Consider the following 12,979-nt stretch of genomic DNA (forward strand, 5'->3'; position numbering starts at 1 on the left):
CTTGTATGCTTGTCTCTTATCATAGGCATTGCATTTGGAATTATGTTCATATATCTGAGCTCAAATTCTGGCTTTATGAGTAGTCAGAGATCTCAGAATGTAGTTTATGACTAGGGATTAGTGTGCAGAGCTGGCTTCCGCCTTTAACCAGTTAGACTTCCTTTTATGCCATCATTGGAGACTCCTCTTTACTCCAGTTAATCAAGTCCTTAAATACTTTGAGGGTTTCTCCAACAAAAAGGAAACCAATGCCAGATATTTGTAATAAAAAAAATGCTATAAAGTGTCACCTTTATATAGTCAGTAAAGGGTAACTTTTTCTGCTTTTTAATTCTGTTCAGAAATGTCAGTTTCCTTCTATCTAGCTGTCTTAGCATGCAAAATACTTAACTGTTCATACTTTTACGTAATTTATTTTGTGACTCTGCTAAAGCAATGGTTTACAAAGTAGCATTTGGACTCTTATGTTTCTCTGTGAAATCAGAGTAAACGTCTCTTTTCAGAGTTTTCATTTTTTAAAAAATGTAAAAACAGTTGTTTGGTCCAAGCTGTCTGGAAGCCTGTGTACTGAAGTGTTATAGCCCTGAAAAAAAATTCTCTTTACTAGGAACCATAAGGAATGACAGTTGCTTAAAAACTACAAGAACTTATGGATATCTTGCACTTTAAGAAGCCTAAGAAATATGTCTTGCTGCTTTTGGGAGATTTATTCTTTCTGTGGTTTTTATTGCACATCGTGGTTTAAATGAATTCTACATAAAGACAGGAGGGACAGTGCAGTTATTTGCAGGTGTTTGGCCAAACAGGTGTATCCTGGAATCCAGAACAAAATTCAGAAGAAAATTGAAAGAACCTATTTTCAAGACACAATTAAGCTCTGGAAATGTCAGAATATAATGTCTTGTATTGGCAACTTTGACATGTGTGAATTTGAGGCTGTTATTTTGCAGTCGGAATATCAGTGTAATGATTAAAAAATGTTAACATTTCAGTCTCGATAAATGCACTCCCTTCTTGAAAGGACATACCTTTCTCAGTGGTTCATCACATTTTGTGTACCTTTTGGATTAATCTTTCTTTAAAAATCAAGAAGGGGAAAAATATTAACCTTATTTTTGTGGATCTGTGAGGCTTACTACTTAAAATGGTATCTAAGTATTAATGGCAAAGAAGATTAGCCTTCTAAAACGTTGTACTTTTCCCCCCAGTTTTGGCAGATATTACAAGACGACAAAGACCTGAACTGTATATTACCTTTAAGAATAACCATACGGAAAAGACAACCAACTTCTTCCATTTTCTTCTTATTGGATCCTGCTGAAATAAAGAAACAGTATCAAAATCAAGATGCAGTTGCTCCATGGCTTTTATGGGGAAAAACGTCATAAACTTTTGTTAAGGAAATGTTTATAGAAATGATTGCATATTTTATTATTGACGTTTGTTAATACAGGTGTTCATTCAAAGTTATGTGTTTTCTGAAAAAGCTTGAATTGTTGATTTCTAGAAGAAACTGTTGTGACTCAAAACAGCAGACCACAAGAATAAATCTGTTTTAAAGAAAGCATGGGAATATACTAACTTGTTTCTGTGTAATCATTAATTCAGACACATTTAACCACAAAATGAAGAATTTCAGAGCTAAACAGTGTGTCTGTCTGACTGTATCCTTAAGGCATTACACACAGAACACACTACTTGATGAACAGACAGCCCACGCTTTATATCTGCTTAATGCAGTACACACTTTTACTCAACTTGGCATTTTCCAGTTTTATTTACCTTTTATGTGGAACAACAAGCAAAACCTTATGAAAATTAAGCTAGATTATAGTTGGTAGTGTTCTGGATACCAAGAACTGTAATCTAAACTGGAATTTTCAAGCAGCAGTTCTACTACAAAGAAGTTGAAATAAAAAAAGGACAAATCAATATATGTAAATGCTTCATGTTCACACAGAGCAGGTAAGATACTTTTAGTGCTTCCTTTTACATATTCAAAGTAGTGATATCTATTTTAAGGAAGAGGGGGGGAGAAACCCCAAAAAAAGCCACAACCCTACCACTGCTACAATAAGCTGAGCTTGTATCTTGATTTTGTGTAAATATTTGTAAATTGGTTAGCTACAGTAAATTGAAAAGCTAAATTTTTCAAGATTACATATTTAAATTCAAAATATGTTGATATTTTAGACCTGCTGTAGCACAGTTTGTGCCTTGTGTATTTGTTATTGAAGACCAATTAATTGTTAAAACTGTACTTATTGTTGATGTCAAATCCATATTTTCAATTTTTGTTTAAGATCTTTGATGTTCAGTGGAATAAAGTGCATATATGGAAAATACACCTTCTTTTTCCAGTTTTATATTATTTTGTACTGGATATTTATAACATTTCCTCTAAGTAGAAAAGAAAGTGGTATGTAAAGATAAGGCCCCTATTGCAAATCATAAACTTCTATATGGCTATTCTGTGCTGCATATATATACAGGTACGTTACATATATTGCTATTTCTAACTATATTGTGAAAACCCTTAACTGTAAAATAACAAGCATTATCTCTTTTTTGTGCATACTTTAAGTTCTAATTTATTTCAAGTTTTACTGTTTAGAAGTTCTAGGAACTGTAAGCTATTTGTCTGCTGTGAGGTTACTTATTACTTCATGATCTAGCCTAAGATTTTTGGCTTGCTTCTTAAAACAGCTTCCTTCTGCATATTAAACAGTTTTAATCTGACTAACAGCCTACTAAAATGTTCTCCCTTCGTATATGTCCCCCCTCCCTGTCTCTCACCTTTAGAAGGTAGTAGATTTGGTCTTGGTGAAACATTCACTTTGTCCTGCTTTATGTAAAATGCAACCAAAAGCATTTAGTACAGGATGATGTCTGCATTAAAAAATGTTCTACATGGATTTTGGGGAGAGGGCTGTTTTTTTGTTTTGGTTTTGTGGGGTTTTTTTTAAAGATGCTGGCTATTTCTTTGTCTACAAAATGTAAAACTTTCCCTACATAGGACAGCTAATAAGGGACCTACATGTTTGAACTTGGCAAAAATGTATTTCGAGTGAGCTGTATGTGAGGCACAAAGTTTTATGCATGTCTATCTCTTACAAGTTTGCATTGCGTTACCTAAGGTGTCAACATATGCTACACCTTAAAATATCGCTTTGTTTGAAACTGCTTCTTCCTATCTTTTTTTTTAAAACAATTAAAAAAACCCCAACAACTGATACTTCTATGTAACTCTGTAAAAATTGACCCACCAGCTCAGTGATGTTTTTAATATAAGCCAAGATCTGTAGCACTATGACCTGTCTTTTAAAAAGAAGCATTGGCTGATCAAGGTGCAAGATGGGGTGACTTGGTTTAACTTATAGCAAAAGAAGCTAGTGGGTAATCTGGCAAGAGCATGGAAAGTGGCAGGGCTCTTGCACATTAAAAAACAAAAATAAACACAAACAACAACAAAAAAACCCACCCCCAACAACAAACCACCAACCCCCAAAACAAAGAAAAAACCCAACCCAAAATCTGAAAGATTCAGAAAACAAATTTCACAAAATGTCATATTATATTATTTTTCTGTGAAGGCAAACAAGCAGCCCTGCTTTTTGTGGAAGTGCCAGACAACTGGAACAAAAACAAGTGAACATAATGATATTTGTTAAATGGTAGGCTGTAACTTTTGTCAAAAAATTTCAGATAAAATACCACAAAATAAATTGTTTGGGGAGAGGGAGTACGAGCTGAACTTTAACTTTGGATTCAGTTCTGCATAGTCTGAAGCAGAGAGGCTTAATGACCTGGATTTTCATCTGCTCTGAGCAGGTATCCAGGGCAAGAAATCCACTAATGGCTGTAAATTGTGTACCTCAGTGGGTAGGTCAGGAGAGCAGGCAGGGGTTTTTTTCTATACATGCTGTTTAGGAAATACTTTAAAGTGAATTGGTCAGTAGAATTTTAATTTAGCATTGCAGAGAGAGCTTGTATTCAGAAATACCTGCTTGGATGTTTCTGTACTTATAACACTAGGAAGAGTTTGCTGATTGATTTATAACCAGCTCTTTGAAGAAAAAAAAATATTTTAAAACCTTATACAGTGTTTTATAATTGAAATATCTTGGAAGTTATTTATTCTTTCTTTTAAAAAATTATTTTTTAAAAAAAAAGTCACTACTTTGGCTAGTACATATTTGCATTTTGTCTGCGAAAAGCACTGCATTTTGTGTGAAAAGCAGAATAATAAAGGGAAAACATGGCTTAACCTGAATACTACATAGTTTGATTTAAATCAAAATTGGTTCAAGTCCACTGGAAGAAGACATTTGAAATGTCCCGTGATTTAACACATTGACAAATTTGGGGGTTTAGATATTCCCTGTGTGTTAAAAGCTACAGTGTGTCTGATACCTCTTATAGCATGGTATTAATTATTAAAGGCTAGTGTCCTAGGCTCATCCACTAGTAATTGTATTAGACCTCTCTTGCTCAAATAAGCCTTGCCTTGAGGCACTCCAAGTCTCCTGGTGGGCTCGGGGTTGGAACTTGCTTTTGAACATGCTAAATACACCTTTTTGTGGGGGCACAAGATAACTCTCCTACTTCATGTGTGCCACCCACCTTGAATTCATTAGAGCTGGTTTTGGAAAGTCCGCTGGGGCCCCAGCTCCTTCCTCCCTGCCCTGCTCCACTGTCTTTTGTTGTAAAAATACCTCAGCAGCAGCTATGAGCAGGTAAAGGGCCCAAGCAGCCCAGATAGATGGCTGTTAGGTTTTGCAACGTGTCCTGGTGCCCTAAGACCCAGGGTAGGACCAGCAGTGACTTGGTGCTGTAACTTCGCTGTCTTCTATTTAAAGACTGCCCTGAGTCAGAAGTGAGAGCTGCTGGGGATGATAGTTGCTTCAGGCAACTGTGGGGAGGACAGGGCCAGGGGTAAAAACCACTAGCGACAGCCCGAGCTGGGAAGGGCATGGAGGGGTACCACAGCACTGAGTGCAACGGGGCATCTGAGGCCTTGTCCTTCATAGAGATTGAAGAAGAAGAGGAGGAGGTGGTGGCGGCTGTAGACCCAGAGGAGCAGACTAACAGGTACTGTCTCCCCCAAGGACTTGTAGCCTCAGGGGAAGCTGGCAGCCTTGTTTCACAGCACCAGCCTCCGAGATGCCAGGATTGGGGCCCAGCACTGGGTTTAGTGCCTTTTCCTCACTTCCCTTTACCAATTGCCACAGATAAAAAATGTGGGAAGGTGTCTGGGGTGTGGGTGTTTCAGATTGATGTGGCTGTAATTAAGTTTTCTGCATTAAATGCCTGCCTTGAGTTCCCTGAAAGCTTTTCTATTTAAAGATCTTCTGGCATTACCAGCTCAAGCGGCATCTCCCTCTGCTGCTCCCTTTCTGGCTGACTCTCTCACATACTGATCTTAAACATTCTGCAGATTTGCCTGTCAGAGAGAAAATGGTCAAAGAATATAGTGCTGCGTTGAAATTTGTTCTTTTTTACTGCCCTTTCTTCCTTCCCAATTGTCCCTCCCTCTTCAGGCTCTTCCCCCAAAAGAAAAAAAATTGTTCTATGCACTTCAACACCACTGGTCAGGATTGGTGTGGCTGATTTTTTTGGGTGGAATGAAGAATATTTTATCACTCTCCCCCCCCCCCCCCCCCCGCCCCAATCTTGAACAGAAACTGTCATCCTAATATTGTGTTCCTACTGTCAGGAAAATAATGAGACACAGTGGCATGTGCTTGGTCCTGTGCAGGATATGGAGGCATCTGCAATTTGATCCACATTTACAGATTCCTCTGGCCGTGCCAATGCTGTTGGTTTCAAAAGGAGACCGTGAGGCCTGAGAGTCCACCTGCACATATCGGGTTGTAAGATTTTGCAGGAGCGGGCTGGAAACTAGGACCATGCGTGGCAATCAGTTAGCTGAGGGGAATGTGCTCCAGCTTGTCTAGACAACAATTAACATGATGAGACATGTTTACAGAGCACAGGGGAGTGGGAGACAGATGGCGCCTGGTGCCAAGGAAAGGCAACACCTTGCAGTTAATTGCTGGTAGTTAACCACCAATCAGGGATTGCCTAGTATGCAATGCTTAGCTTCAAGAACCAATCTGTTTAAAATGCGCAGCTTCTGAAAGTGTATAAAAACGCGTGCTTCCGTACAATAAATTGACATTTGCTTGCATCAAGCTGCGTCCCGTCTCTTCATTCGCCGCAAATTGGTGACCCCGACGTGATCCGTTTAAGGATCTGATGTGAAGGGATCTCGAATCGCCTATCTGAGCAACTTGCAGCAAATCCCACAGAACTTTAAATGATCTGCTGAAAGGAAGCAGGAGCTGGCCAGAAATCCCTCCGGAGTTGAGAGGTGAGCTGTGGGAAATCTGTAATGGGGAATCAGGCTTCGTCCCCAGAAGGAGACGTTTATGAGCTTATGAAAGGTCTTCTTAATAAACATAAGAAAAGTATTTCTGGGCAAGACCTTAAAGCAATGCTCAAATGGGTGCAAGTAAATATGCCCGCAGTGACTGCATCTACAATTTTTACGCGTGAACTTTGGGACGACACAGGGGTGAAATTGTGGGATTCTGCGACAAAAGGCAATACTGAGTCCCACCGTCTGCTCTCTTCATGGAGAGTTATTTTTGAGACTATGAAAGCACAGGAAGAAAAGCCAGAGGAAGGAGAGGAGGAGGAGTCGCAAGCTCCTATAGCTCTTTCCTTATCAGCCTCTAAGTCACAGTGCTCTAGACCCCTGGGTGTCAATGCAGTGGAGTATCCGCCAGAAGAAGATCCCTTTGACCCAGGACCGATAGACCCTGAAAAAGAACCTGATTTATACCCTCCTGATCTACGTGATGTGTGGACAAAAATAAAGAAACAAGCCTTAAAGGAGGGGGATTTAGAAATGGCTAAAACTATAGTTGCTCCAGTCTTGTATTCTCAGGGTCGGGCAGGGGGAGCACGATGGGAGGCTCTTTCTTTTTCGGTTGTTAAAGAACTGCGCCGCACGGTTACAGAACATGGTATTTCTTCTCCCTATTTTATAAGTCTATTATCTTCTGTGTTTGATACTTATGTCGTGACTCCTCATGATTTGAAATCTTTAGCACGATTGCTACTAACCCCGACTCAGTACACGTTGTGGGAGTCACATTGGAGAGGAGGACTGCAAGCACTCCTGCTCACGTAAGTTAATCATAATGATCCTGCATTAGCTGCACTAAAAATAGAACATCTTACAGGCACCGGTGCACATGCTGATCCTGTAGCGCAGGCTCAAAACTGTCCCCGTGCGGCTCTCGAGGCAATTAGAGAAGAGGCGAAAAAGGCTTTTTTCCAGGTTCCTGACGTACAAAAGCCACAAAAAGCTTTTACTAACATCACTCAGGAGTCTCGAGAACCTTATATGCAGTTTATTGATAGACTAAAACAGGCTTTGGAACGTCAAGTAGATAATGCGGAAGCTCGGGATATATTGCTAACAAAACTAGCTGTTGAAAATGCTAATGCTGATTGTAAAAGGCTACTGAAGTCTCTTCCTAACCGTAACCCCACTCTGGTGGAAATGGTGGAAGCATGTAACCGAATCGGTGTGGTTGACCACAAGTTTGAAGCTATGGCTGCTGCTTTTGCAACAATGCGTGGTGTGGGGAATTGCTATGGTTGTGGTAAGCCTGGTCATCTAAAGAGAAATTGTCTTGCGCGGGCTGCGGGGAATAAACAACAACCTCCTGGTCCTGGAGTTTGTCCGACATGTCGGAAAGGGCGTCATTATGCTAATCAATGTCGAACTAAGTATGATTTCCAGGGACAACCGATACAGGGAAACCGACCATGGAGCACGGGGCAGCGACGCGCGCAGACACAAGTGCCACAGCTGACATTTCAACAAGCTCGGAGAGAAGCACCGACACCTCAAGTCTCTGTCCAGCAACCTCAGGCAGCGCAGGATTGGACCTGGCAACCTCCCACACAGTAACGTTGCTCGCTTCCTCGGTTCATTTATTAACAACAAATGTCAAAGGACCATTACCCCCCGATACACAAGCTCTATTAATTGGTAGATCTTCCACAACATTGTCTGGTCTATTTGTTTTACCAGGTGTTATTGACTCTGACAGTGTGGACGAAATCAAAATTATGGCATGGACTCCATTTCCACCTTGTGCGATACCTAAAGGTAGTTGAATAGCGCAATTGATTTTGATTCCGGCAAGGGTAAGCTCTCTTACCTCTGATCACCCTCCGCAGAGGAGAGGAGGTTTTGGATCTACAGGGTTACCTCACATTTTGTGGGTACAATCTATTTCTCCACAGCGACCTATGTATCAGTGTACCCTTATTTACAATGACCAACAAATAGCACTAAATGGGATCATTGACACTGGAGCTGATGTCACAGTAATTTCTCAAGCCAAATGGCCTCCGCAATGGCCACTGACTAATGTCTCTCAGGCATTGGCTGGGATAGAGGGGACCGGTAATAGTCGTCAGAGTTTGGAACTAATTCAAATTCAAGGACCAGAGGGACATGTGGCTTCTGTTAAACCTTTTGTGCTGCCTGTCCCTATGGTTTTGTGGGGGCGTGATGTATTGTCACAATGGGGAATGTCTATCCGTACACATTTTTAGATGGGGCCATTGAAGTGCGCAACACCCTAAAAATAACCTGGAAAACTGATGTTCCTATTTGGGTGGATCAATGGCCCCTTCCTTTGGAAAAACTTCGCACACTTCAAAACTTGTGGATAACTGGCTAGCTGAAAAAGTTCACATAGACATAGTCCAGCTGGCTGGACAAAAACGCACATCGCTCTCAGCTTATCTGAAGTAAAACAAAAATACACTGTCTTTGGCTGTCCTTGTTACACAATAACAGGAAGATTTTGGTGGGAAAAGAATGTTGCAGGTGGGAACAGATAACTACAGAAGAGAAACTAGGGGCGGGCTTGGTATTTAGGCAACTAACCAATAATGAGCTTAACTTTTGTAATATGTATGAGCTAATTATAAGAAGGCATAAAAGGTGACTGTAAGGTACAATAAACGAAGTCTGCTGCTCACTCATATTGAGTGACTGTGTCTTCCCTCCGTCGCGACAAATGGCGCCCGAACAGGGACCCTAGAGAGGGCTGAACCTGCGAGCCACAGTTCGACGGAGATTCGGGTACCGGTCCTGAAAGCAGCGCAGGAGGCGGAAGGGCACAGTCCCCGCGCCCGGGAGCACCTACAGAGGGTCCCGCCGGCCACGCGTCGCCGAAGTCTCGCAAAGGATGCAACAACGCTGACGACGGTATGGAGAGACAAGCGACGTATGATTTTCTCAAATGCTTTTTAGAAAAGCGGAGCATTTGGGGCATAGATTGTAAAAAGGAATTATCCGGGTTATTAGCATATGGGGTAGTGAGGGGTCATTTTGGGAATCCGGATATGGTTTTCGAGCATGCAGTGTGGTGTAATTATGGGGACATGTCGACGGCGAGGGAAGTCAAGCGGGCAAACTCAATATGAGTAATAAAGCAAGCTTCGATTTATTACGGCGCGATTATGTCTTATATACAGTTCCAGTTAATTATGCCTACTAGTCATCTGCTGATTGGCTAAGCTCTAAAGGGTTACATTTTCATACGTCCTCCTACTTGTGGTTTCTGCGGATAGCTAGCTACATTTTTTTTTTTCTCTCTTGTCTACGCGAATTCCTCAAAGTTATTTACAACATTAGGCACAAGATCAGTGTGTTTTTCTCAGCTTCCTTATCAGCATGCCTCAGCATAGCTGCAAGGCCTGCTTCAGCTAACTTACGCTAACTTTGTTTCACAAAGATCTTTAAGGGAGTCATGGCCGTGATCACACAGCCATTCTGCAACAATTTCCCCTTTTTCTCTTTGCGCAAGCAAAACTTGTGCAGTTACACGCTCGAGTAATTTTCGAATACAAGAGAGAGCACAGCTTAAACATATGAGTGCAATGATAACATTTATTACTATAGGCAACACACTTTGCAACAGCCCTTTTAAACTACCAGAAGACCGCCCTAATAATAGAGCACCATAACTTTGTCCATTAATTATCAGAGGTCCTCGGACATGAGTTGTGATTTTTTTGTGGTCGGTTGTCAATTAATGTTGTATCTACTGCTGTTGCCAGGTCCAGGCCGAGGCTCCCTCAGGTGGCGGGTTGTAACACGGTGTCTGCTGATAAGAGTTGGTCACTTCTCCTGGAGGGGGTGTCGTGAAGGTGACAGGAGTAGCGATTGGGGTCGACGCGCTGCGGCTCCTCGCGCTCGGTTTCCCGTTTCCCGTCTGCCGACAGACGTTGGTGTTGTGGGTTCGTTGCTGACAATTTTGTCACCACACTTGACGTTGTCGACATCGGTCACGGGTATGTCCTGGCTTCCCGCATCGATAGCAGAGGAAGTCTTGGCGCGTGGTGGTCGCTGGCTTCGGGGGCGCAGAGGTGCAAGCGCTGCAAAAGCCTGACTTTGGGCTTGCACTAAATCTCTCCCTACTGCTTGGATTGCTTCCACTAGCAAGGCTTGCTGACCTACTGGCACCCGACTCATTCGCTCTAGCATTGTTTCTACAGAAGAATCTAAGGGCAGGGTTACTAAAATGCCTTTGGTGTAACTGTTACTATTCTCCAGAATACACTGGCACAATAACGGCCCTTTCATAAAGTTAGGTATATCTGGTGGGCTCACTGTGGAGGCCTGACTCATTCACTGTACTACGTAACTGACTTAATATTTTCCAATCAAAGCCTCCCAGGTTCCCTGTCTTTGGTTAGTGGCATTCATCTGATACGTTACAGGGAAAGCTTGTGGGGGGTTGACTTGCTCAGCAATATCAAATATTCCCTGAGCAGCCGCTTCTTGTGCTATTTTTTGCCAATTAATGCGCGTAGAACACAACAGTTTGTTTACTGGTTTTTGTTTTTGTTTTGGTTTTTTTTTTAGAATTTTGTATTGACTTCCCACTGCTATTTTCTTCCTCAGCAGCACTTTCATCAGATGTGTCTCCACCCTCTGGCCCCCCCGAGGCTACTGCGCCGGAGGAGGGGGGGGGGGGGCCACGAAGGGTCTGGAGGTGGTGCAGTGGGCTCTATAGGTGGTACAGAGAGCACTGTTTGTGATAAAGGGGGTATTGGAATGTGATTTTCACATGGCATAATCTTTCCTGCATTAGGATCTGCACTTGCAAGTCGGCTTGTTGCTGCCGCAGCAAGGCGCTTTTTCTGCTTGATATCTTTTTATACAATTTTTACTTCACGCCATGATTTCATTAATTTTTTTATTTTTTTTTTGCTGCCTTATCGTCATCTATAACTAAGTCCCACAAGCAGTCTCCAAACACACGCCACTCCTCTACTTCAAACATTTTTTCGGGGTCTGTAAAAAACCCTTTCGCTTTTCCCATAGTAATTAATCCGGCCAGATCTTTTAAAGGGCCTGCTCCCCGCTTTTCTAAAAAGCATCTTAATAATTCAAAGGCTACCTCTCTTTCCATGATGCGCGCACTCTGTAGTCTCGCCCCCCTTCTTGTCCGGCGAGGTTGGATTTCCGCGACCTCCCTATTGTCTGGTCCGGAGCAGCGATTTCGCTAGGTAGCCTCCTTCTCGGCTGGCAGACCCCACCTTATTGCCGAAGGTCCAAGCGGGGAGACGGCGAACGATGTCTTCGGAGCCAGTTCCCCGCTTCCCAGACGCTGCAACCGGGGCCTCAACGAGCACGCCATCCACCGAAGGAGGAGTGGGGGTCCTCTCTTCACGGGAACATAATGAAGGCGTCAGTCCCTGTTCGGGCGCCACTTGTCGACGGGGAGGGAAGTCAAGCAGGCAAACTCAATATGAGTGATAAAGCAAGCTTCGATTTATTACGGCGCGATTATGTCTTGTATACAGTTCCAGTTAATTATGCCTACTAGTCATCTGCTGATTGGCTAAGCTCTAAAGGTTACATTTTCATACGTCCTCCTACTTGTGGTTTCTGCAGTTAGCTAGCTACATTTTTTTTTTTTCTCTCTTGTCTACGCGAATTCCTCAAAGTTATTTACAACATTAGGCACAAGATCAGTGTGTTTTTCTCAGCTTCCTTATCAGCATGCCTCAGCATAGCTGCAAGGCCTGCTTCAGCTAACTTACGCTAACTTTGTTTCACAAAGATCTTTAAGGGAGTCGTGGCCGTGATCACACAGCCATTCTGCAACAGGGACACACTGTTTTCCGAAGTAATAGCCGACAATAAAGCTGCCAAAAAACTGATGAAACCGTGGCAAGCTGTCACCAATGCCCTTTTGCAACATCAAGCCGAACAGAGAGCGGCTGCTGCTGCCTCTGAGTGACTGGGAGTTGCAAGCGGGACTGCAATAGCCACACGGCAGGGGGAATCGGCTTCCCCCCCCCCCCCCCCCCCCGATTGCCTGTTGCCTCCCTCGGCGCATACGCTGACAGTTCAACAGGGGACTGCGGGAAGGTGGGACCAGTCGCCCTTCCCGTCGCCGCCCTCTTCGAATCCCTCAGCCCCTCCGTCGGGGAATGATGACGTAAGCGAGGACATAGACCGTAAAAACCCGGTAGAGAGTAGGGAATGTACGAATCCTTTTGCAGAATGTCTTCAGGTTGCCCAAAATAGGCAAAAGGTCTGGAAGCAGATAGCAGAAAGCACTATGCTTGAGGGTGAACGCGATTTTGCCGCAGGAATCGTGCATGAGGCTTTCCCAGTCACATATTCACAGCCAGATGCGCAGGGGAATATCACGGTTTCTATCACTACCTTAGATTGGAAATTATTAACTCAGCTACGGGCTACAGTGAGTGAGTCAGGTTTGAAAGGGGAACCAACCAGGCAAATGTTAGATTATATTTGGGGAACTAATATCTTACTCCCGAGTGACATACGCAGTATAATGAAGTTAATCTTGAGCCAACATCGGCAGCTTCTGTTTAACGCTCATTGGCAGGCTGCTTGTCAGGA

At 42.9% G+C, this 12,979-nt stretch overlaps 1 protein-coding gene across 1 annotated transcript in view; it reads left to right on the forward strand.

Annotated features, from left to right (window-relative positions):
- LOC129783208 (poly(A) RNA polymerase GLD2-like) overlaps positions 1–3,051 on the forward strand; it is a gene marked incomplete at its 5' end in the record, with an annotated part of 44,689 nt that extends 41,638 nt beyond the window's left edge. Inside the window, 1 exon segment of the mRNA XM_055793084.1 lies at positions 1,209–3,051. Within this exon segment, the coding sequence (XP_055649059.1) occupies positions 1,209–1,388 (180 nt within the window).
- Positions 3,052–12,979: the final 9,928 nt, after the last annotated feature.

Source organism: Falco peregrinus, chromosome W (genome assembly GCF_023634155.1).
Source record: "Falco peregrinus isolate bFalPer1 chromosome W, bFalPer1.pri, whole genome shotgun sequence".
Taxonomy (NCBI): domain Eukaryota; kingdom Metazoa; phylum Chordata; class Aves; order Falconiformes; family Falconidae; genus Falco; species Falco peregrinus.